Source organism: Heliangelus exortis, chromosome 8, assembly GCF_036169615.1.
Source record: "Heliangelus exortis chromosome 8, bHelExo1.hap1, whole genome shotgun sequence".
NCBI classification, from domain to species: Eukaryota; Metazoa; Chordata; class Aves; order Apodiformes; family Trochilidae; genus Heliangelus; species Heliangelus exortis.
In genome coordinates, this window is record NC_092429.1 from 5,044,072 (window position 1) to 5,068,569 (window position 24,498).

A 24,498-nucleotide genomic window follows, 5' to 3' on the forward strand; every position below is an offset into this window, starting at 1 on the left:
TGCCCCTTGAAGCCCAGCAGTGGGGCTCTGATGCTGGGAGCTGGGGCTTGAACACCAAACTGGTGGGGCACAAAGAGGGAGTGGGGGTCTGCAGTGGCAGGGAAAGGGGATGGAGGTGAGGTGCTGGGGTCCAGCAGGCATTTTTGGGGAGGGAAGGTGGATTTGGCAGTGTTATTCCAGCAGCTATAGGCTGCTCTGAGCCAGTGAGGCCAGGTGAGCACCACCAGCCCATGCCCTCCTATGGATGGGCCAAGACCTGGGTGTTTTGGTGCTGCAGCCACGGCCTTTTTTTTTTGTTGTTGTTTTTTGTTTTGTTTTTTGGTTTGTTTTTCTTGGAAACATCCTGAAGTTGGCATTTCCCAGCCTGCTCCCTTTTCCCTTGCTGTCCCAACCATCCCCTGTGAGCACCCAGCCCTCTTGCCAGTAGTGAGGACATCTAAATTGAGAAGCCCCATCAGAAAGCCTCCCTGCCAAGTGTATGACCTCCCCCAGCCCCTGTGTGCCATCAGATGGGTGCTTGGATTTCTCTGTGTCCCACCTGGGATCCAGGCGAGTGCCTGTCACACCCATTGGCTCAGAACTCCTTCAGCCTGGTCCAAACCATCATTGGGCTCTTTGCTGGCACGACCAGGTTGTTTTCCATGCCCAAAACCGGGATGTTTTCCACGTCACCACGCGATGCTGAGTGGTCGGGAGGTACCCGAGGGGCCAGGGCCAAGCTCCCTGTGGCTACCAAGGGAATAAAAGGGGCAGGATAGCGCCAGGAGCATCCCGTTCCTGCTGATCCTGGTGGTTCAGACCTCTTTTGTGGTGTGTTTTTTTTTTTTTCCTTCCACGGTGGTGGTGGCAGCTGCCTGCGGACGCCGGGGAGAGCTGCCTTTGTTTATCTGCCTCTCCAGCAGAGCCAGCACGGGGATGCTCTTGGATGGAGGTGCAGATCTGTCATCTCCCAGGTTTTATGCATCCCCAGACAAGAAATCAGCGGCGCAAAGCGCAGACTTTTTTGTTACTTATCACCAAGCTCTGTGCGGAGCGTGGCTGCTGAAAGCAATCTGGTGTCTGCGATGCCCAGATTTATGGTTTCCCAGCCTCATTCTAGGGGTTGGTACCCACCAGGAAGCACAAAAAAAAAAACCAAAAAACAAACCCAAACTGCTTTGAGCCATTGGTGTAGGACACAAGGAACGTGGTGTGTCATGGCATGGGACACCGGGGCAGCTCTGGTCCCCAGGCTGGTGGATGTCCCTGATTGCCCCAGGTGGCAACATCTCCCTTGCTCCATCTGAACCAGTGAAGACAGGAGGACTGATGTCCAAGCCAAAACATGGCTTGGCTTTCTCTCCAGGTCTCCTTCACTCAGAACATGCTTTTCCAAACTCTCTGACCACCTTGCCGGGGTGGCAGAGGCAGAAGCTGCCCATGGGTGAGCAGGGAATGAGCCATCAAAGGGGAAGAAATCCAGGCGAGCTAGCAGAATCCCTAGAAAGCCCTTCTTTAATCACTTCATCCCTTTTTTTCCCCCCTATCTCTGCTTCATGAGGCTTTCCAGGATTTGTCCCTCTCAACAGGGATTTCAGGCTGTCAGCTGGTCCCCCAAGCACGGACAGAATGCCCAGCACCACGCTCTGCTTGCCAGGGGCTCTCAAGCACCCGGTTAGATGTGTGGAGTTTTGTTTTAATTTTTTAATGATTATTAATTTTTTTTAAAGAAAATTTAAAACTCCCAGGAAAAAAATATTTAAAAAAAAAAAAAAAGGAGAAAAAAAAATTTAAGAAAAAGCCATCTCCCCCCACCCCCTCCCTCCCCGCCTCCGCCCCGCTGAGGCTCTGCCGTGGCGGCTGGAAAGCGAAGCCGTAAGTGTTGCGCCTGCCATCTGCTCCTCTTGGATTGAGGGAGCGGCTGGAGCCGGCGCAGCCGCCCCGGGGAGGGGGGAACCATGCTTGCTGGGGTGAAGATGGGGTCCCCCCACCTCCTATCCATCCAAGCTGGGGCTTAGGTGGTCCTCTAGGTAGGTTTGAAGCTCAGTTGGATGGTGCTGGTTGGAGGCGTCCCATGGAGGGGATCTCCAAGGATCCCCCCCCCCTCTCTCCCTCTCCTCTGTACCTGGGAGGAAGAGCTCTCTGGGACAAAGCATGGGGTGTGATGAGTCCATGCAGAAGGAAAAGGGCACATTGTGGGTGCTCAAAACCTGCTGTGTTTTTTTTCTTTAAGCATTTGAAGCTTGACTGGCTGCCTGAACCAGAAGCACGTGGTGGCAACTGGGTGCTTTGCAGCGTTGGGTCCACCTCATGGGGACCTCAGGCAGCTGTTGTTGTCTGAGCAGATCAGCACAACACATTTGGTCCACCCAAAGGAGGTACTGAAGGAAAACTCCTTCCCCAGTGTGGAAAAATTTTAGGCTGTTGCTAAAAAGAAACAAACATGTTTACTTGTGGGTTGGCTTTGGAAACATCTCTGGCTTCTCCACAGCCAGGCTCCTGTTGGCTCTTTGGCTGGGGCCACCAGAGCAGCTGGGTTTCCCTCTGCTTTACCTGCTTTTTACAAAATGGGTATGTTTTTGAGACCTCCCAGCACTGGGTTACAGTTGGTTAGGTTGTTCTTTATGGGGTCGTCAAGAGATGAAGATCCCTAAAAGGTGTGATACCCAACCTGGGAGATGAGTTTTGACTGCAAGCATGGCATCTCTGAAGCCCTGGATTGCCCCTTGGCCACCAGCATTTTTGATGTATGTATGTAATTTTTTTTTTAGTGTATATTTCAAAAGGGGGACTTAGAGCAGATTCCTGCCTCTTTCCCTCTCTTCCCATGCACAATGTTTGCTCCTCTTTGCCTTCACTGCCGGTGGAAGAGGCAGCGGTGGTGTGAGTGGGTTGAGCCAAGGGAGGAGGAAAACACTCTCTAAACAAAACCAGAGGGCTCATAAAGAGGGATGGGGATCTGAGGGATGGCAGACATGGCTTGGGAAGTCATCTCAGTCTTGCTGATGGTGCCAGGTGCTGCACAAGGCTTTTGGTCATGCTGAGCTTCAGGAGGACAGAGTGGAAGGAACCCAACTCAACGTTCCCCTACGTGTGTTCCCCACCTGTGTCCGTGGTCTGGCCTTCACGGGGGGTTCTGATGTTCAGCAGAGACCTCAGCAAAACCTCAGTAGAAATGATTTAATGGGGAGCCACTTTGGAGCCCCCACTCAACCCCACGGAGGTTACCTTCCTGGGCCACGTTCTCTCCAAAACCTGGCAAGCGCCGCCGTGCCGGCTCTCAGGAGATGCCAGCCACCACTGGCCATCCCACCTCTCCGGGTGCTAATTGTGAGCAGCTCAAGGCTCTTCTGTGGCTACCCCTGAGCCGAGAGCTCAGAAATTCGGTAATTGGGCTGGAACAATTATTTTTGGCTTTTGCAGAGGGAAAGGCTATAAATAATCACCCCGCGAGCTTCTGCGGTGACTTTGCAGCCTCCGGGGGGGGAGGGGGGAGGTGTGGGGGGGCTGTGTTGTGTGTTTTTTTTTTTTTTTTTTTTTTTTTATTCTTTACTGCCGTCCAGGCTGGCTTTGGCTTGGCAGTGGAGAGTAGGAGACTTATCTGCAGAAAATGCAATTTACGTTGATTAAAGGAACTCCTGCTATTGGCCCAAGCTGCCCAACTTTCTGCAGAAACCGTTTTGCTTTCTGAGAAACCGCCCCGGGGACCTGCTGGGCTGCAGCCTGGCCCTGGGGTGGTGGTGGTGAGGATGGGGAGGAGGAGGAGGGCTGCCCAGGCTTGGGGGAAGGAAAACAAAGCAGAAAACAAAGGATGCTGGTCTCGGTGGTGTTGGACTGAGGATGACTTGCCAGGAAGAGGTGTGGAGGAGGCAGTGGTGGTGTGTGTGCACACTTCTGTGCTTGCACTTCTCTGGTGGCAGTAGCTTGCACGGCCTTCAGGCTAAGGGTTTTTGGTCATTATGGAGCTGGGTTTCATCCAGGGACTGATCCAGAGGCCTCTGGATCCTGGTGCCCATCCCTCAAGCTCCCTTGTCACCCATCCCAACACCCATTCAGTGCCTGGGAGTCAAATCACATCAGCCTTAGCAGAAGCAAACAGCACCCTAGCACACCTTCTTTTGTAAGCCCTCTGTCGCATCTAAAATAAATTTGCATCTAAATTGACAGGCTGCTTTTAATGTCTTCTGGCTGTATAGCACTTAAAGGCCCAGGCTTCCTTCCTAGGTGGGCACAGGGCATCATCCCCTCTTGTGCAGTGTGCTGGCATGGTGGCATGGAGCAGTTCTAGGTGGAAAAGGTATGGGGTGACTGCTCACAGGGAAACAAACTTTTTTTTTTTTTAACTTTTTTTTTAAACATATTATTGAAAGGATTGAGCCTTATGGAGGGTTGGTGGCTGAGGATGGCTGCTGCTGGTGGGGGGTGGTGAGCTGAGCTTCCCTCCAGGTGCACTGTTCAGTGCTGGGCTGTACCTATACCCCAGGTATGAGCACATTTTGCCTCTCTCTGTGCTTAGCAGCAATCAAAACACATCCCTGTCACCCATAGGGGCTGCTGAAGACAACAGCTGTAAGGGAGTGATGTCTGGAGTGCGCCGCTTTGCCTGGTGCACCCCTTGGTACCCAGGTTTGGGGAGCATCTCCAAGGCTGGGGCTTGAGCTGGCACCTGCACGAGGGACCATGAGAAAGAGCTTGTCAGGAAGGGCTGCACAGAGCAGAGCATCTCGTGAGCAGTCTCGCTGTGGCAGCTTTCCTTCGTCATCCATTATTTATTTGATCCTCTGCAAAACAAATTCACTCCTCGGCACAGATTCTGATGACGGAGCTCATTTTACAAAAGAGGTAAAAGGAACAGGTTTTGTTCCCCGGTCTGAAAGACTTGAACAAAAAGGTGTGTTTCCTGGCTGCCTTCTCCTGCAGCCCGTTCGAGTGTCAGGGAGATCCATCTGCAGGATTTTAGGGTGGTGATGGAAATTTTGGAGTCTCAAACACTGGAACATCAAGCGATGCTCTTCCCTCTTGATCCTCATCTTCCCGGACCCAGTTGAGGGTCTTTGCTGTGGCTGGACCAGGAGGGACCAAGATGCTTGACCTGACCTCATAGCTCACAGCTGAAGGTTTCTCAAGGGGAGGGCTGCATGTGGAAGGAAAAGGAGCTTCCGTGGGTGCATTTTCACCCCGTGCCTGCTGTTGGAGAGCAGTTCTGCTTTATGGGCATGCGAATAAGTGCACACTTGGGGTTTGGGGCCAGCGGGCTGTTTTTGCAGGGTATGTGGGGATGGCCTTGGTCACACCAGTGGCCAAGCCAGCTCCACTTTGCTTTTACCAAACAAACCTGAGCCGAAGTGGTGGGCTGAACACCAAGCTGGGAAGTTTGGAGGGAGGAGACGGCGCGTCGGAGCCGTGTTCGTCAGGATGGAAATAACTGTCAGCCCCATTCAATCTGTCGCCTTGTTCCCGGGGGACAATTGCAAAACAGGATTACTGGTACTTAAAAATTCATAGAAAACGTTTCTTATCACAACGTCATAATTGTTATGACTCAGAAGAGTAGAATTGCCATTTTCCTGTGCCTTTTCCACCCCCCCCTCCTCCTCCTCCTCACTTTTGTTGCATGCAGAGTCCCTCGCTGCAGCTGTGGAATCGTCAAAAAAAAAAAAAACAAAACCCAAAAAAAGAAAAGGGAAAAAAAAACCCAAACCAAAACAAAAAAGAGCAAGCCCAAACCAGGGCGATGCTTTTATTTTATGCTAACTGCTGCATTTGACTTGAAAATGATGTCCCACTGGGTCTCGTGGTCAGCGTATTACGGCGTGATGGATGGCTGTCAGAGCGGCGGTGGCTGGCAGATTGCGATGGGTGGAGGAGAACAGATGCCCGGTGACTTCAGGGGCTTTAGTGGAGCCCAGGACTGAAGACTGGAAAACAAAAGCAGATGGGAGGGCTCTGCTTGGGCTAACTATTCTTCTCCGGCCACGTGTCAGGGAGGAAAGCTCATTGGGCAGCCGTGTCCCTTCTGTGCTGCCCCTCCGCACCAAGCTGGGCTGCATGATGAAGCCACGGGTGAGCTCTGCTTAACCCGAGGCCTGAGCCAACCAGCACTGGAAATCTCTAAGGGCAACCTTCCCCCCTCCTCCAAGGAACAGTTTGCCTTGATGGAGTTCGCGCTCCATTTGACTGTTCCTGTTAACCCTTGGCCCTGCTGATGGATCCAAGATGAGACCCAGGCAGGGTCTGGTGGTTCCCCTTCTGGTAGGCGATCACCAGCGTGTTTTGTGTTCTGCATCTTGTGTTTGTCTTTGGAGTTATGTAGGACCATGTGAATTCTCCTCTGGGGGGAGGAGGAGAGTGAAGCTTTTCCTCAAGAGGCTGTTCTGAATAAAGCCCTTTGCAGGCACTGTTCAGTGCCCCCTCCTCTGTTCCCTGCCCTGTCTTCTGCAAACTTCCCTATGCTTCTGCCCCAAAAAAGATCCCACCTTGCCCTATTTCTCCACTCCCCTACATATCTCCTCGCTTTCCATCCCTTCACTCTCCTCTCACCCCTCCAGTCCACCCAAACTCAGGCAGGTGATCTCCATCCTCCCAGCTGGTGGTCGCTGGAGATTGCAGGGTTAATGGCAAAATTAAATTTCACTGCTGTTTTTAAATTAATTGAATCATCCGTGTGGGTAACGGGAAGCAGTGGTGGTATCATAATGTATTTGATATGGGTCTTTTAAGTCAGCCTTTGCTGCAAAATCTAGAGCTCTAGATCTTGGTGGAAGCGATGGCCAACTGATATATTGCAGTTACGGCCACAGTACAAAGGCTTCTGCTACATCTTAAAATGTTCAGGTCATAAAGCTGGGTTGGTTTATGATATGGCTATTTTCCCCGTGTGCTTCCCACGCTGCTCCTAGATCGTACTCAGAAAAACCTTGCAAGTGGTAGGAGCCAGAACGTGTCCTGAACGTGTCCTTTTGGGTGACAGAGCAGCTTCAGGGTTTTACTCCCAGGATGTTCTGAGGTTTTGTCTGCTGGGAGAAGCAGCCGTGCAGAGAAACATCCCTTTTTCTCGAAGAAAACAGTAAGAAATTAGTTGGTAAGAAATGAGTTGGTACTGATTTGTAGCAACATATGAGCTTTTCCATGCTGGGTGGCCCTGAGGTGGCTCCAGGACCTGCCTTGGAGAGGAGAAGCTACCTAGGCTAAGGGCCAGCATCCCCACATGGTATCCCCACCATGCTGGGGACAGAGCTCCTGTGCAGGCCATCATATGGGCTTCTCCTCTCTTGTCCTGGACCTGGTGTGGTGTGGTGGGACTGCATCACAGCATGGCAGCCCAGCATCATGGCATGGTGGGCAGTGGCAGACCAATAGATTGCCTCTTCACCAGTGCTCAGGGAGGGCTGGTCTTAATTAAAGTGTTGATGAAAGAAAACTTTCAGCCTATGTCTGGTGGAGCTGCTCCCGGGTTCCCACCCACACGTGGTTCCTGCATCCTGTATCAGCAGCCTGGAACTCCCTCTTGTCCAGCTCATTGTTCCAGAAGCACAGTTGCATGGGTGCCCTCTGAGTGCACCTGGGCACCTTGGCAGCAAGGTCTTTCACAGCCAGAATCTCTTAATGTGAATATTGATCTTCAAATCTTAACTCCACTTTGCCCAGGTGATCTCTCCCAGGCTGGGGCACATTGCAGGACCACGGCTGGCTTTGGGAGGAGGGTTTTGGGGCGACACCAAAAAACCTCACTGCTGAAGAGCTGCTTCTGTAGTGCAATTTTGTGTGTTGGTTGCCGTCTTGAAACATCACGTGGTGGCAAAGGAACCAAACTTGCTTATTATTTCTGCTAGTTATGGCTCTAATGAGGTGAGACGTGCCATATGTTGTCCACAGGGAGGGAGCACCACAGGTGGGGTGGGAGCTGGTGTGGTGAGGAGATGCTGTGTGGAAGAGTCTTAGACTGCTCCTCCAACTTGGTGAGCTGAAACTCCAGCTGATACAGCCACGCCACAGGTGTTGTTGCCCACGTCATGACACGGAGCCATCTGTCCACCTTCTTGCTCTTCATCCACTCTTGTCTTCTACACCTCCTGGCTTTTTTTTTCTCTACTGTTCCTTCTTCTTTTACCTCCAACAAGCTTTTGCTTCAATAGAGCATGATTTTGGGGCTGGTTCCAAAAGAATGGTTTTTGGAGGCCGTGTCCTGTGCCTCCTGGCAGGAGGAGCAGCTCTGGCCCCAATCTGAGCAACTGCTCGGAGCGGGAGTTTGAAACAAAACCATGTCACAGTAAAGAAATATTTATTGGTGAGTCCTGAACTTAATTTGAGCAGGGCTCTGCAGTTTAAACAATTGTTGGAGCCATAAACCAGAAGCCCTTAATTATGGCTAATTATTTTCTGCGGTGAATCTATATGCATGCTCATCAGCATGAGGTCTCCTCTGAAAGGCACCGGTTGCGTGTTCAGGCATCATCCAGCCTGAAAGTCCTTACCAAAGCAGGAGGCACAAGGGTTGCCCTGGGGTAGGACCCTTCTTGAAGTTTCCTTAAAATCTGGGGATCAGGAGGGGGGTGCAGGAACCTCGAGGCTCTCCTAGGCAGGTGGTTGGTGGGCCCGAGGGCAGGCAGGAGCAAGATGCAGGAGCTGTTTGGGACATGGACTTTAAACTCTCTGGCATTTCAGGTTTGTTTAAAAAGCAGCTAAGTAAATATTTGTGAAGTGGTTGGGATCCGTGGCGGGGTCAGGGCAGGCGGGCTGGTCTCTGGCCTCCCACAACCTTCCCACGGGTGGAGGCACCTCTGTCTGTCCATCCATCTGTCCTCTCAGCCCTGGTGAGTGCAGGGCTCTGGGCATCATCTCTTAGGCCTTGTTTCCCCAGGGTGAGAATGGGTGCTGAATTGTCTGTTCCTTAGCATGGGTGAGTGTGATGCTTTGTGGAGGACAAGTCCATAGGATCGTGGACTGGTTTGGGTTGGAAGGGACCTTCAAGATCATCTAGTTCCAACCCCCCTGCCATGGGCAGGGACACCTTCCCCTAGACCAGGTTGCTCCAAGCCCCATCCATCTCCCGGTGAGGCTACAGTGTGCATGCCAGGGATGACCCTTCTGTGCCCCCTGGGGCACATCTTGGGATCAGCAGTATCCTTGTCCACCAAACCTGGAGCTCCTGCCCTGGACACCCCTCTGGAAAGGAGGCTGCTGGGAGGGTCCTGCTGAGTACCCATGGCATGTGCGAGATGGGTAGGACCTTGCAGGAACAGGTTGGGAGGGTGGCATGGGAAGGATGGCAGGGCAGGGATGAGATGGGATGTCAGGGATGAGATGTCAGGGATGGGATGGCAGGGATGGGATGGCACTGCATGTCGAGGGGGAAGCAGGGGGGAGAAGTCCAGGCTGCCTGTACACAGCAGCTGTCAGCACTGCTGCCTTCGCCTGCCTGGCCCCAGCCTCTTCCTCATGGCACAGATGGTTTTAACACTTTCCTGGGCCTTTTTTTTTTTTTTTTTTTTTTCCCCTCTATAATTAACTCTTGTTTGCAAGTGGGAAGATGGGAAGACACTTCTTTCCTTTTGGCAGAGCCATCAAACTCTCCTCGCTGGTGTGCTTTTTTAAAGCCATCCTGCATCTATCCCCCAGCCACAGTCTGTTGTTTTTACCAGGCTCTTTTATGGCTCTGGGCTCCCCCCTCTCGACCCCCCCCCTCCTTTTTTTTTTTTTTTTTTTTTTTCCCTTCTTTCCCCTTGCTCTTGCCTGGAGGTAAAATCCACAGGGATTGCAGGCAGAGGAGGCCCCAGCTCCAGGAGGGGAGTTAAAATCCAGCCAAGGCGATACAAAAGCCGGTGCCTGGGGTGGAAGGAGATGGAGGGGGCCCTTCTCTGCATGGGGAGCCTTTGGAAAAAAATAAACCTGGAGTGCTGTGGGGCATCCTCTGCTTTTCAGAGGGCTTGGGCTTTGCCTGTGGGGTTTGGGGGTGTTTTTCTCCCAGGGAGATGAGGGGCAGCAGCCGTCAGAGCCCAGGAGGTCGTGGGGTGCTTGTTGGGGACCACAGGAGGGTTTGCCACGAGGATGGGGACACAACCTGGCACCCATGAGCATGTCACCAGTAGAGAGGGGGGTGCAGACCTGCTGGTGGGGTGCTGGGGCTTGTGATTTCTTTGAGGTGCTGTGACTGCAGGGAGACCAGGACCTATGGATATTACATTGTGGATGTAAAAAAAAGATAAAGAAAAAGCCATCAGGAAGTTTCCATCAGCAATTCATGGCTGTGGCCACCGTGCCTGTCCCCTTCCTCCCCTCATCATCCCCATCCTTCCCTCGGACTGTGCTTGCCAGCTCTGTAACCAGGTTTTCCCCGTGGCTGCCAGTCTAAACAAGACCTTGCAGTGATGCTCAGTGCTCTCACATCCCTCCCTCCCCCCCTCTGCTGTCTGAAAGCCTGGGGCCAATTTTTTCCTTGGTTTTTCTTTTTTTTTTTTTTTCTTTTTTTCTTTTTTTCTCTTCCTTGCTCTCAAGACTTTAAGTTTTCCTGCCTCACGTAGTAGTTTATTGCTGGGTCAGGGGGCAGGGGTTTGCATGCTGGTTTTATTGGGTCCTTCCAGAGCCAGCTTCAAACAGCTCTCAGTTCATAAATGGGGGGGGGGGAATGTTGTATTAACCTCCTTATTTTGAGGGGGAGAGGTGCTCTTAGAAGTGAAGTCATTAAGGTTTTGTAAGTTTTAAGGATAACATACCTTGGAGTTTGACCTGACAACTCTTATCAGCATGCAGCAAAAAAAAGTGGCTAATGTAAAAAAAAAAAAAAAAAAAAAAAGAAAACCTATATTTTTTATCAGAAATCCTCCCCTAGCCTGGTGTGCACCTTGTGAGGTTGCTCCTTGAGTTACATGACCCCAACAGGGACTTTTCCACAGGGAAGCCCCACAGCTGGGCCAGACCCAAACTGCTGCTGCTAGTGGTGCTGAAGCAACATGGAAATCTGGTGTTAAGATAAATAAAACTTGGGGCCTCTTTGGAGCTGTGTTTCCTATCCCTGGTAGGGGTAAGCAAGAGAAACCAGGGCTGGAGGTGCAGCCATGCCATTCTTTCCCTTCCCATGGATATGGACCTCTTCTCCAGAACATGCCATAATATTTAAAATGCTCTGTAAATTAAGCTTTTCCCATCCACCTGGAAAATCCCAGCCTCCCAGGGAAGATCTGCACCCCTTCTGAGCTAGCTTAGCCCCTGGCTCTTGCTGGTCTTGAAAACCACCAGTTCTTGGAAAAAAAGCTGAATTACCTGCTGGCTTACGTCAGATTTACTCCTCCTGTCCTCTGCTCTAGCTGCTCTATTAATTTTCAAGTGCCTCAAGCAATTACCAGACCTGGGAAACAGTCTTTTTGGGGGCAGCACCCACAAATAACTGCAATAAATAATCCCTGCTCTTAACAGAGGGGGAAAAACAGACACGGGGGCTGCACTCACCTGGGTTGAAAGAGTATTTTTAGTGTTTTATTTCATTGCGTGTCCACTCTGTTTGGGGGGCTGCTGCAGGGAAGCATCTCCTGAGGGGTTTTTTGGAGGGTGCTCAGACCCTTTCCCCACCCATACATTGCTTTTGAGGTCTGAAGTGCTGCTCCTGGGGGGATAAGGGGTGTGGAGGGGTGGCCATGGGTGCTTCCTGGAGGCTGGTTTTGGGATGTGAGGGCTCCATATGGCTGGAAGGGATTAGCCCGGAGGATTAGATGAGCGGAGAGGAGGGGAAAGTTGCTGCAATCCCCCTTCCACCCCCGCCTTCCCCAAAACCCCTCATCTCTGCCCCCTGGCACATGTGCCAGGGTGATTTCTGGGGTTGTTTGTTTTGTTTTTTTTTTCTGGGCACTGGTTTGGTTTTGGCTGTGCCCTTGGTGCCTCCGTGCTGCCAGGGAAAAGCCATGGACATGGCCCATGGTGGGATCTGGCGCCAGCAGGCAGTGAGGAGAGATGGGATTTTCCTCCTGCCACCGCCTCACACCCACGTGTGGCATCTTCCCTTGAGCTGTTTCAAACCTGAGCTGTTTGCTCGGGATTTTAAACCTGCCCAGTAAGAACCTTGGTGGTGTTCAGTGCTCCCCAGGAGCATGGGTGAGCCTGGGATATGGCACTTGGCGGGACCCCATCAGCAGCAGAAGGGTCAGCATTGCTCCTATGGTGTGCAGGATGGTCTCGTACTGCCTGGGCAGTACACTTTTGGTGTAAAGCACTGCATGGAGGGCAGAATATTTTGACTGTTTTTAAAACTTCCCCCTGGAACTGGTAGTAGTTGTGCTGAGGTGCAACAGCTTTTCTCCAGGCACATCATCGAGGGCATCACTTAATCACAAAACCCACCTTGCTCGGGATTGGAGACTGCCAGCAGCTTTCCTTGTGCCATCCTGGTGTTTCCTTTTCTGCAAAACCTCGTGGAGGACCAGGTCAGCTCTTGGAGCTTGATTGCAGCCCCACAAAGGACTTCCAAGTCCATACTTGCACGTTGGGATGCATTGACTGTGCAGAAGCTTGGTGGGCTTGTCTTGGCAATGCTGGCAGGAGGGTGGGTCCTACAGGATGGGTTCTGTAGGATGGGTCCCATAGGATAGAAGTTGTTTGGGTGATGGGGGGGACAAAAGCCCACAGCTGTCATTGCTACCCAATCCAGGACTTCTCAAAACTGGCAATAATTCCATCCATCCCTGTTATTTTAAGGCTCTTGACGAGCTGCCCTGGGTCTGCCCACAGAGGTGACGGCTGCTGCTGTGCAAAGTCCACGGTCTTCCTCCCATCCACCTCACCAGGTTTTACACCAGGTGCTGGACTTTGTACCTGAGCAGCAAGTCACAGCCCTTTTTTTAAGTCAGCTGCCACCTCTGCCTTGATTTAAAGCATTTCCATCCCTCCACCAGCACATTTCATAGGAGATTCCATGCAGAGAAGATGCTGCGAAGCATCACCAAACATCAACAGAGCCACTTTTGTTAAAAATGAGTTATTTTTTTCATTTATATTTTTCTGTAACCTGCCTTTTTGGCAGACGAGGAGATTTTATTCTTGATTTTTTTTATTGTTAATTATAATTTATCGTGATTTTTTAAAAGAGCTTCATTATGAGAAAACTTTACTCTTCACATATCAGCAGGTTCATCCATCTGGGGCCGCTGCGAGTGGGGGTGGGTGCTTGGTCACCTCTGTAGGTGCACAAAACCCTGTTTGAATGCCTGCAAAAGGTTACAAGCGGCACTTTAAGCACTGCTGTAACCTTTTGCAGGCATTCAAATGTTTTTTTGTGTTGTTACATGAAGATGGTGGCCATCAGCATCTTGTCAGGGACAGGCAGATGGTGTTCACCTGCTCCGGACCAACTTCTTTTGCCCTTTGCCTTTGGTGTCGGGGAATAATACTGGGGCAGCTGCTAGCAGTAAAATAGGCTTAAGCAAATGGGATATTTTGGCATTCAAGTGCATGACAAGAATGGGAGTATTTGCATTAATTCCCTCCTCTCTTTCCCCTGCGGCGGGGAGATGATGGAGAAAACAGGGATGTTTTCCCGCGGGGCAGAGCTGGAGCCTGGTCTAGGATGGGGAAGGTCTGGATGCTGTGCTGGGGTGTCATTGCTCCATCCCACAGCATTTCGCTTCCCAAACAATGGAAATGGATGTTTTTTGGGGAATAGTCACAGTGTTTTCCATCTCATTGGTACCAGGGGATCCTCACCTGCTTCCCTGGATGCGAATGAGGCTTGGGTACTGGGCATCACCATGCCACAGCACAGCTTATTTTACATTATTTTTGATGGCAAACAGCAGCCGATGGGATCAGCCAGCTGAAACACAAGGTGGCAAAAATAAAATTGAAAAAATATATATTTCTAATCTGTTCCCACGTTCAGTGGGGAAAGTGCTGCTGGGTGCTGGATGCCTTTGGGATATTTTGCAGTGCACCAGCAAGCCAATGGGTTTAACAATATCCTAGTTAGTGGTTAATAAATCCTTGGGACAAGTTAAAACTGTTTTTTTTCAAATGCGCACGGTGCGATGCCCCAGCGTTTTCCTAAAGCCACAGATTAGATACTACTTTTTTCTCTCTTTTAAATTAGATTACCATTTTAAATCTTGCTTTTCTTGTAACCCCTTCCAAAATTCACTTGGCAGTTTCAGTCTGGGAGGAGGCAGAAGGCAGAGGAGCAGTGATTTGTAGAGGCGCTGGGAAGCAGAAGCCGGGCTGCTGATGCCAGCAGCCTCCCTAGCACCTCATCACCAAATTATTACCATTTTTTTTAGAGGCATTATTTGTCCTTAATCTGAGCTTTCCAAAGGCTTATTAAGGAGAGGACTTGATTTCATCTGCATGGTTAAGGTGAGGGTGGAAGGTGAGACCATGCTGATGAGCATCCAACAGCCCCACATAATTACACCCCAGTGGTGCAAAGCAAGGGGCACCACAAGGGAGTAAGCACCTATCTTGCTTTTAACCATCACAGCTTTGCAGAAAACTGTATCAAATTACCTCTCCCAGGGGCTTTACTCGCTGGGTCTATCTCCCTTTTGGTTTTAAAGAAAATCATTATTAAGTTTTTAAAATCTGAAATGATTCTTTAAGCTTTGCATGAAGCTTGTGTTGGTACAAATCCAGGGGGGACCATGAGGTGCCAGGTGGAGGAGAAAATTCAGGTCATCGATGCAAGGACCTGCACAGTGGCAGTGGCACGGTGTCCCTCGGTCAAGTTGAGCATCCTGCACTGATAAGTGAGCAGTAGATTGATAGTCCTAAGCAATTGCATTATCTAATGAAAGTTTTATATAATTATTTTATATAACTTTTTTGGCAGGTGGACCCTGAAATGGATGGTATCGATTGCTGGAAAAGAGCCTGGGCCTGTCTGTTGGTAGAATTATTAGAGGAGAATTGATAGTAATTAATACCTGTGTATTTACAGCGTTTTCCAGGCTGCTAATTGCACAAGATCCAGCTGAGCTGTTTGGCTGTGGGAAAGGTTCACACACTGGTTTTCAGGTGTGGACTGAACGTGGGTCTTGTTCTGAGGGAAGATGCTGGCAGCGGGAGAGCCGAGACCCTCAGCTTCACCTTCACTCCAGGCTGGGGATGGGAGAGGGCACATCAGGGATGCCCGTGGCATCCCTAAATACCAGGTCTTGGGTGCATCCATGCACCCAATCTCTGCAAAGCCCTTCCCAAAGAAGCCTGACTTAACTTCTCAGAAGTTTCCCTTTCCACGCAGGCGGGCGTGCAAAACCTCATCGCGTTTCGCCTGCTCCACACCTCCCGTGCTCACCACCCCTCCCTTCCCCCTCTCTCTCCCCCGTCCCCCTTTAATTTGGTTGCTGTGAAGTTTTTGCAGCCCTGCCAAGTTCTTTCCTTGGGATATATTTAGAGCAAGCCAGCTCAGCAGAGCGCGCTGGGTGTTTGCGTAAGGATGTTTGTAAATGTTAGCAGGAATGCTGCCGGGCTGGCGGAGCAGATGTCCCCGAGATGCTACCAAGAGCCTTATTTACAAACTTGTAAATGACTGAAGGGGTTTCCTTCCCGGGGATAAGGGGGACGCCGATTTAAGAGATTAAAATCCTATTGTTTTGTGGCTGGAGCTGCTGTCTCAGATTATCCTTTACAAGGAGGAGAGGGGGAAAAAAGAAAAAAAAAAGCAAAAAAAACCCGCCCTGTATTAGCTTGAAACACTATTCAACTCTTGTGCCTTTTTGTTTTGTTTTTAATGCTCAGGGAAAATACAGAGCTGGGGGTTGTTTCTTTTTAAAGAGGGGGGAAAAAAAGTGGCCAAGTGTGGTTGCTGCCAGCCGGGGCATACGCTGGGGCTTTGTGTGCTGGGGCTTCCTGAGCCGGGCTGCTTGCAGGTGATGTATTGAAAAAAACCACAAAAAGCTGACACTAACGGAGGAGTATAATTAATCTGAACCTGTATGTATGGCTCAGTGTCCCACGGGAGCACGGTGATGGTGTTTAGGTGGTATGGGCATACTGCTACGAGCCCACTGAATCTTTTTTTTGGGTGTTTTTTTAATTTATCTTCCTCTTACCAATGGCTTCATCCCAATCCCTTTTAACCTTTTGCACTACAAGAAACCCAAAGCAGTTGGTTTTGTCTGCTGGAGCATCCAGCCAAGTGGCTTGCACTGGGGGAAGCAGGAAGGTCTCCTGCGTATCCACGCCAAGCCCCAAAAACACCCTGAGCCCACCCAAGCTTTTGAAGTGGGTGCCACAGAGGGTGCCCACCAGCAATGGCACTCTCATCAGCTGCAGTGGGCTGGTGTTTTTTTGTTTGTTTTCATGCTGGTTGATGCAACACAGATGCTGGCACCCACCTGTGGAGGGGACTGATGCAGGAGAGCATCCGAGGGCTTGGTCCTGAGGAAGTGGTCAGTGTGTGCTGTCCTCTCCAGCATTAATCGGGTTACTGTGAGGTGTGGGTGGGGTCTATTATTAAATTTAAAACCTGGCTCTATAAGATGAAGGCAGCTTTAATGAGATGAAAAGGCTTACCAGGAGTCCAATTAAATTCCGTATTACGTGTTTACGTCGCCTGCTTAAGTCCTGACCTGCACGCTGATATTTCCTTTAGGCTCCAAAGCCTGTGCCCTAGGCAAAAAAATAAAATCAAAGGAGACAGATAGATACCAGATCACCAGCATGTCCCCAGCATCCCCACACTGGAGGCAGCTGCCCTTCGAGTGCCTCGTGCTGCTCCCACTGTGGCTGTGAGGTGTGAGATGCAGCCAGAATCCTCCAGTTGACTCTTCTGAGGTGGAAAGCAAGAGCAAAAGCATCTTGAACTGAAAAAGTAGATGTCCAGCTATCCTTAGTTTGGTTTCAGGTCTGTGCTGTGAAGACTTTTTTGCTCTCCCCACCTCTCTACAAGGTTGACAGAGGCAGAGGCTGGCAGGATGGCTGGTGCTGGTGGTGCTTCCCGTGAAGGGAGCATCCTGCTGCCTGCTAGAGCCTTGCACCACTGTGTGGGGGTTATTTTTGTTTAAAAAAACAAACCAAACCAAACAACGTTTGGTGAAGACCAGCTGTAGGATGCTGGGGTGAGCTTTGCAGCTGCCTGTGCATCCCAAAGCTGCTCACTGTCAGTGTGTGGTGGGGACATGAGCTTGTGTTTAGCATCAAAAACCACCAATGAGGGACTGGGTTTCATCGTTAGTAGGAGCCTTCACTAGTGTTGGTGAAGCGTGGCAGGTTTGGGTGGGTGGCAGGTTTGGCATGTGCCCTGCCACCCTGTCAGGCTCACTGTGACACTGGGAACCTTGCAGGGGGGGATGTGTGGGGGTGCATCACCTCTGAGCTGCTCTTGCAGGTGTCTTGTTCAGCGATGGGATGGGGAGGGAGGATCCCATCCCAAGGGCTGCTATGCAGACAGTGCATCCAGAAAGCCTTTTATTACTGGGGGTTCCTCAGGTCTGGGAGCAGTGGGGGGGCTGCTGCTGGTGGTGATTTCACCCTCAGTTTTTTTTAAATTCGGCCCCCCAAACCCTCTCTCCTTGGTGGTGCCTCATGGCTCCTCTCGGGTCGAGGCTGCGGCAGGGCGGGGGGCAGGAAACGGCTCACCGCACCCTGCACTCACCAAACCCTCCCGCCTAGCAAAGACCTCAGCTCCGTGTTAAAAGAAGTAAATAAATAAAAACACCACTCTGCAGCTCCTCCCGGGACTGTAGGACCAGCAGAGGAGGGCTGTGACTTGCTTGTGGCTCAGCCTGCCTAGGGTAGCAAATTCAGGTGACACCGGGATGTGGGTGGGGCAGTTCAGGATGCTCCAGGGCTGGGAGCTGCTCAGTGCAGCCATGCCAGTGCCCTTCCCTGCCCCTTTTAAATGGAGTTAATATAGTGGAATAACCTGGTTTCTTCCCAAGGATTAGGTCAAGAAAACAAGATGGTTTTAATAGCCCCTTTACGTCCTACATAGATTTTTAGCTGAAAAACCTTCCTGGTTTGGCAGCGCAACCAAACAGCACATCTTTTTCTTTTTTTTTCCCCCATTATTTTCCCCATAACCTGATGCCAGCCATCCCGTGTGAGCGGGTTCCTACCAATAATTCAAGTACCCAGCTCCTGGTTGTGCTGTTTTGTCCGATTTCCATTGCCTCCTGACCTCCATCCTTCTTTATTTGCAAAGCTATACTCGCAGGCAGCGGTAATAAATCAATTAATGACTCTGATGAATCGTTTAATGGCTGACAAAATAACACTACAGTCAACAGCTTGGATCTCTACAGCAGTACCAGAAGACGCTGGTTGACTCAGGGTAGGGAGACGAAACAGAGACTGTTAGCTCAATTAGTGCAATTAGTGTGCGATTTAAAGGCTTAGACGGCATCTGCTGGCGTACCAAGCTGGTGTGTTAACTGAGAGCTTGGGTTTGGAAACGAAACGTGGTGATCCAGATTGCCATATTCCTCTGGCTTCCACCAAAAAAAGGGGGGAAACATCCAACATATGGGGGAAAAATGAAATTAAATATATATATATATGTATATAGGTATGTGTGTGGATAGAACTATATACGCGTGCCCAGGGAACTGCATTTTGTTTCCAGCATGGAGCAAATTTACCATCTAATAAAAGGCAAACGAGCCGGTGTGCTTGGCTGTGCCAGGGCTCTCCTTGCTGGTTGCAGGCAGCATGCTTTGGTAGAAGGAAATTTGGAGCATCACGTGTTGATGAGGACCTTCGTGTGGCTGGGTGTGCTTTTGGTTTACCAAACGTTTTCTGAACCAAAATGGTGAAAAGCAGCCAGGTGGGGAAAGCTGGGAAGGCAAAAGAAAGCCCTGCTATTTTGGAAATACTCACTGGAAAGCCCTCGGGTTTGGGTGCTCACCCTTGGGGTTTGGGAAATATGTTCCCACTGTCTTTTTTTCCCCCTTTTTCTTCCTTCTCTGGCACGTGCCCAGGGTTCTGTAGAGCTGCTCCAGCCGTGGCTACGCTCCCATTGCTTCTGCAGGGCTAAAGGTGCCTCGGTGTTTACCTTAGCGGCGGTGATGGGGAGGGGAATAAAAAAGAAATAAAATGTCACTTCGCAGCCTTGTAAATCATTCATCAAGGGCTGACCAATTTGGCTCCCATCCTACAATATGCTCAGGGCACTTGTGGGTTTTTAATTACCAAGTTCTGCCAAGCGCCACATGTGCGAGGAACTTTAAATCCCCGTTTGCGCCGCGAAGGCATAGGCGAGGTTTTGGGGTGTTTAACGTGGAAAAATGCTCCGTGGTTTTGTGGGGGGGAAAAAAAATGGGCATTTTGCTTCAAAATTTTCTTTGGCTGCTTTGCCCTCGGCTCCCTGTTGGAGAGGGAAGGGGGAGAGCAGCAGCGTACGTTCCCCCTGGATCCCGTCCTCGCTCCGCACCGCTTCGGGATCCATTTCACTCTGGGAGATTCCCCCAGCAAAGGATTATGGCGTGCTGGAAATCTCTTGAAACCATAAAATATCACCTTGGCAGCTTTATTGCAGCACTCGCCGCCTTGGGAGAGAAGCGTTTTGCGTGATAGAGGGTTTAATAAAGGAAATTCCAAATGGGCTCGCTGCAGTTTGGGGCTTGGTCTTATATATTTTTGCATTAAGAACCGTCATCTGCTTTGCAGAGAAACTGCAATATGTTCATGGCCTTGGATTAAGACTTGGTTTTACTTTTATAGCTGACCCACTTGGGGGGATAGAGGGAGGGGGAGAACTGGGTTCACTCCCTCTCCCGTCTATTTTTGCTGCCGTCTGATGTATAAAAAGAGCCTGGAACGGGCAGGCTTATTTTTCCTGCCAGGACTTTTTTTTTTTTTTTTTTCCTTTTTTTTATTAACTGTAAAAACACTCAGATCTGGCCTTTGCTGTCAATGTGGGGAGGGCTGCTCAGGGAGCCTTGTTCAGGGGCACGGGGGGAGCGTGGTGTGGGCTGTGCCTTGGGGCCCAGGACCCCTTAGCCTCAGGGGGACCCCAGTTATTTCAGCAAGGGGATCTTTTCTGGGGGTAATCAACCTATGCTGTTGTCTCTGGTGCTTGCAGCTCTGAAATTCTGGGGTGGGAAAAGCAGCTGGGTCATCCTGCATAGTCCTAGCCTTCATCCCCTTTCATGCCAGAGAACAGGGTGGAGGAGAAGTGTGAGGAATACCCCCAGAAAAGCACATAGTAGAGGTGAGCCTGATGCTCTCCTGCCTCTGTTCAACTTTCTGGTCTGGAATAGCCAAATTCCCAGCCAAATGTGGGAGTCCAACCTTGACAAGTTGTAATCCTTCATAGTAATACTTAATTTTCTGTGCTGCCCAAGTCCTGACATCCCAGCTTCTCCTCTCATCAGATGCAGTCAAGGTCCAAGACTGGCTCAGCTGCTGTGGGGACATGGGGTTTGAGGGAGCTGTGGGGACTCCAAGCTTTGGGGTAAAACCAAGCCTGAGCAGCATGCTCACGTGTAACCCATCTGCTCATGGCATTTCCTCAGTGGAAAAAATCTTCTACCCGTTTTTTTTCATGGTGGACCATTTTCCTTGACCCTGCCATGTGGTTTTAGGTGGGTAAATCCATCGTAAAAATTTGAGGAGGGAGCAGCTCAGTGATCCAAACCCAATTAATATCACTTGCAGTCCCTTGTCTTGTAACTGGCTTAGGAATGGGGGTTCATTTGGCAATGGGTAAACAGGAGTACACTGCAGTGGTATGGGTATGACTTCTAGCCCAACAGGGATCTGTTGCCTGCAGTGGTCTTTAGAGAAAAATTATCCATTTTCTTAGCTGTTTTCCTTTTGGGTACAAGCCTCCCATGTTGCTCATCTTTCAACACTTCCAGAGCTGCTCCTTGCACCAGAAAAATCTCATTGTACATCACAGAGAGAAAGTAAACACAAATAGAGATGCTGAGCAGGAGCAAGCAGGGTGTCTGGGTACCCTGTGTCCCCCCCTGTCCTTCCTTTTCAGGGCTGCAGCCACTTGGGCAGCTCATCCTTTGGAGGTATGAGGGGGAACGTGACCCTACAGATGGGGTGCCATGAATTTGGGAATTTGTAGGAAAACCTTGGCTGGTGAGGTCAAGGAGGCATCTGTTTTGCAGGGCGGAACTCAGCTGGCGAGGAGGGGGAGGTGGGGTAAAAGAAGCATTTAAAATGCCTTAAAACAGCTTCTGCCTGAAGTGACGTGTTGGATGAGGCTCCTCAGTGGATTACTGAGACCAAATGCCTGGGTAAATGAATAAATAAGCCCCAGAATTATCCCTGGCTATTGCTCAGCCATCTTCTTCATGGGTGAATTGGAGAGCCTGGTGCCCCTCTGGCTCCGAGCATCCTCTGCTCATTCCCCTGTGGGGGAAAGATGCTCTGGAGGTAACAGTCTCAGTGTGGTGTGGCAGGAGAGACACATCTTTTTTTTAAAATGTGTTTTGGTTTTCTCTACTCCCAACCCAAAACCCACCATGTTTGTCCTGGTTTTGTTCCCCACAGAGCGCAGCTGCCGCCCCGAGTCCCGTGCTTGGAAACATTCCCCCGAACGACGGGATGCCCGGGGGCCCCATCCCGCCCGGTTTCTTCCAGGTAGGCTGATGCTCCTCCTGATGCTTGACTCCTCACCATGCACGTGTTGGCTTTTGCTCTGGGTGTCAGCGCTGTCGTGCCTGTGGTTTTATTTTCCAAAGGGATGCTCGGGGAAGCAGCATGCCCGTGTAGCTGACCTGGCTAGGAGTAACTCCCATTCTGCTGCCTTTCCACGTTTGCTTTCTCTTTTTTTCCATGGCCTTAAAGTGAATTTCTTTCTCCCTCGAAGAGGTTACTGTGTATTTACAACCGATGTGTTTTTTTTCCAAAGCTGCTTGGTTTGTGTTTGGGTTGAGATTGTATTTGTTCTCCGCTCCTAACAGACGTTGCATAATTGAAAACATTCTGGATTTTGATTCCTGAAACTTCTCCCCCCTCCACCCCCTCCTCCTCCTCCCACCTCCTCTGGTTAACCGCTTGATTTTTTCCAAATGCAATCACTGAAAGCATTAACAAATGCTGGCTGAGGCTGCAGGCAGGAGCTGGCTCCAGCCAAGTCCCCAAATGCCGTGGAGGCACCTTGTAAGCAAATACCTACCCAAGTCCCCAAAGTCCCCTCCTTCCTTCCTCCTCCTGTGCCGAGCTCTGACTTGGGGTAACATACATTTGGAGTGACACTGATGGAAAGGATCTCTACAAACACACTCAAAAGGAGTTTTCAAAACTTCAGCCATCAAGGGGGGCCTGGGGGTTTCTCTTTGCATGGCACGAGTCACGCCAGTCGGCGCATTAAAACCTTATTGAGGTAGAAGCACTTGTTCTTGTAACAAATGAGAGGAGAGTTGAAAGGAATATTTGTTTTGGCAAGCTGGGTTTTTTTGTTTGTTTGTTTTTATGTGGGCTTGTGATTTGTATTTGGGAGAACTTCTCAGGCAGCAGACAGGTGGGCTCGATAAGGCGCTTGTGATTTATTATGGCGTTATCTGAGCCTGATATCTCCCTTTGCGCTGGAAAGGGGGATGGAGGGTCCTGCTTTTTTTGTTTGGGTTTGTTTTTTTGTGGGCTTTTTTTTTTTTTCATTTTCCTTTTTTTTAGAGAGATCCCATTTCCCAAACATGCTTCTGACAAAGTAAGAACAATCCGATATTGATCGGGAACCCTAAAACAGAGGAATCTTGTAGCAGCGCTCGGCGGCACGGGGTGAAGCCAGCAGCAGAGATGCTATCTCGCAGGTCAGAGCTGCTGCCAGCACTTCGAGTGCCAAGCTGCTGCTTCCAACAAATGTCTCTCCAAAAGTCCTGATCTCGCCCTGCGGCGTAGCTGAGTGTCCTCTGGGGCTCCTGCTTCACGCGGAGCTGCGAGGGCTGCAAAACTGGCACAAAGTTAGGGCAAGGCTTCCAGAGAACGAGTTGGCTTCCCCTGCGAGGGGAAGGTGAGGAGGAGGAGGAGGAGCAGCATCTCCCCAGACGTGCTCCTGTCTCGACTCTTCCCGTTGACAGCCTCCAAGCTGTCCCCTCTGCTTTCCTTTCTGCCCCTTCCCCGTAGCATCTCTGTGCTGAGGGTTTTATAAGCAGCAAACAACCCCTCCTGTACCTCCCTGCTTCTCGTGCGGCTCAACCGTGAGCTGCTGGGGAAGAGGTTCAGAAGTAGCTCTGCTCTCTTGGGACCTTTGGTGGGGGGAGTCCTGAAAAGAAGAAGTGATGTCAGCAGTGCAGGTGTGGTGTGCAGGGATGCTGTCTGTCCCCGGAACTGCCAGAGGGAAGTGGAGGGGTGCTGATGCATATGGCTTGCATGTGACATCTCAAGAGCCTGCCTTTCCTGAAAGCCCTCCAACATCTGGTTTCTCTTCCCAGCCCTGGGGATGAAGGGGAGGAGGGGAAAAGAAAAATCCCACCTTTTAACACAGTCTGAACATCCCCCTTGTGAAAGCTTGTCTGATTTATTGCGGGTGCTGGAGCTTGTTTCAGCTTCAGGAGGTTCTGGAGATCAGCTCTTGGAGAGGTGGGCTGGAGGCTCAGGGATGAGCTGGTCACAGCTTGGAGATAACTTTTCTATCTCTGTAGGAGATTAAAGTGCTGAACTTGAGAGGGCAAAACCAAAAGGGTTGCAGGAGAAGCAAAGGAATTCTTCTTGATCCTTGTTGTGTCAGCCCTGGGAGGGAGTGAGGTTCCTGGTGGTACCACCTTGGTTGGTGCTCTCTTCATGCCAGGAGACCAAAGGTTGGAGAGAGCTCAGGGGATTTCAGCATCTCACTCTGCTGCACCATAGAGTGGGCCCAAGGGAGCTGCAAGGGATACCCCTGAGGCTAGGCATGGGCAGAGCATTTTTGAAAGGGTTTGATCCTGTCCTAGCATGGTGGGGCATCACACCAGGATCTGAAAAGGGAATCACCAGCAAATCTCAGGCTGCAGAAACCCTGTGCTGCGACCCTGGAGTTGCATGAACCCACCCAGCCCTCACTTTCAGATGTGCATCGCTGTTTGGCAAAGGGAAAAAAAAATGTGGACCATTCCTGGGAGCCACTGGCTCCATAACCCTGGGAATGAGCTTGGAGAAGAAGTGACATGCCAGGAAAGAGATGAGAGAGTAGGAGTTCAGGCTGCAGCTCCTGGCTGTCCACGGCCGCTGTCCCTTCCCTTCACTGGGGCTCAGCAGCGACCTTCTGGCCAGAGGCCAAGGGAAATGCAGGCTGCAGAGTCTCCCAAAACCTTCCCAAAACGATGGGAAAGGAGAGGCCCTGAGCTGTTCCAGGGTTGCCAGGGCATTGCCTGGTGCCAGCTGGTGGCATGGCACTGGTCTGTGCCCTGGACAAAAGGTGGCTGGGTTGACGGCTGGCATGGGTAGATGCTTTTATTTAAATCTCTCTCTCTCTCTCTCTCTTTGTCCCATGGAGATGAGCAAACAAACCCTCTGCTCATCCTCCTAAAGGTCATCGGAGGCGTTCCTGCTTTTGTTTTGAAAGCTGGATTGATGCCGGGGTGCGGATCCCTCAAAGGAAGGGACTGAGGGAGTTGGAGGTGGTGGTTGGGGGGGGGGGGTGTTGGTTGGTGTATGCCAGGGAAACACAGA

The 24,498-nt window shown here is 50.7% G+C and overlaps 1 protein-coding gene across 3 annotated transcripts in view; it reads left to right on the forward strand.

Annotated features, from left to right (window-relative positions):
* The window catches only part of SSBP3 (single stranded DNA binding protein 3), a 55,763-nt gene that overhangs the window by 14,187 nt on the left and 17,078 nt on the right, over window positions 1-24,498 (forward strand). For all 3 annotated transcript variants that reach the window (XM_071750068.1, XM_071750067.1, XM_071750069.1), the window contains exon 5: window positions 21,400-21,489. In XM_071750068.1, coding sequence (XP_071606169.1) covers window positions 21,400-21,489 — 90 coding nt within the window. The remainder of the gene's footprint in view (window positions 1-21,399; window positions 21,490-24,498) is intronic.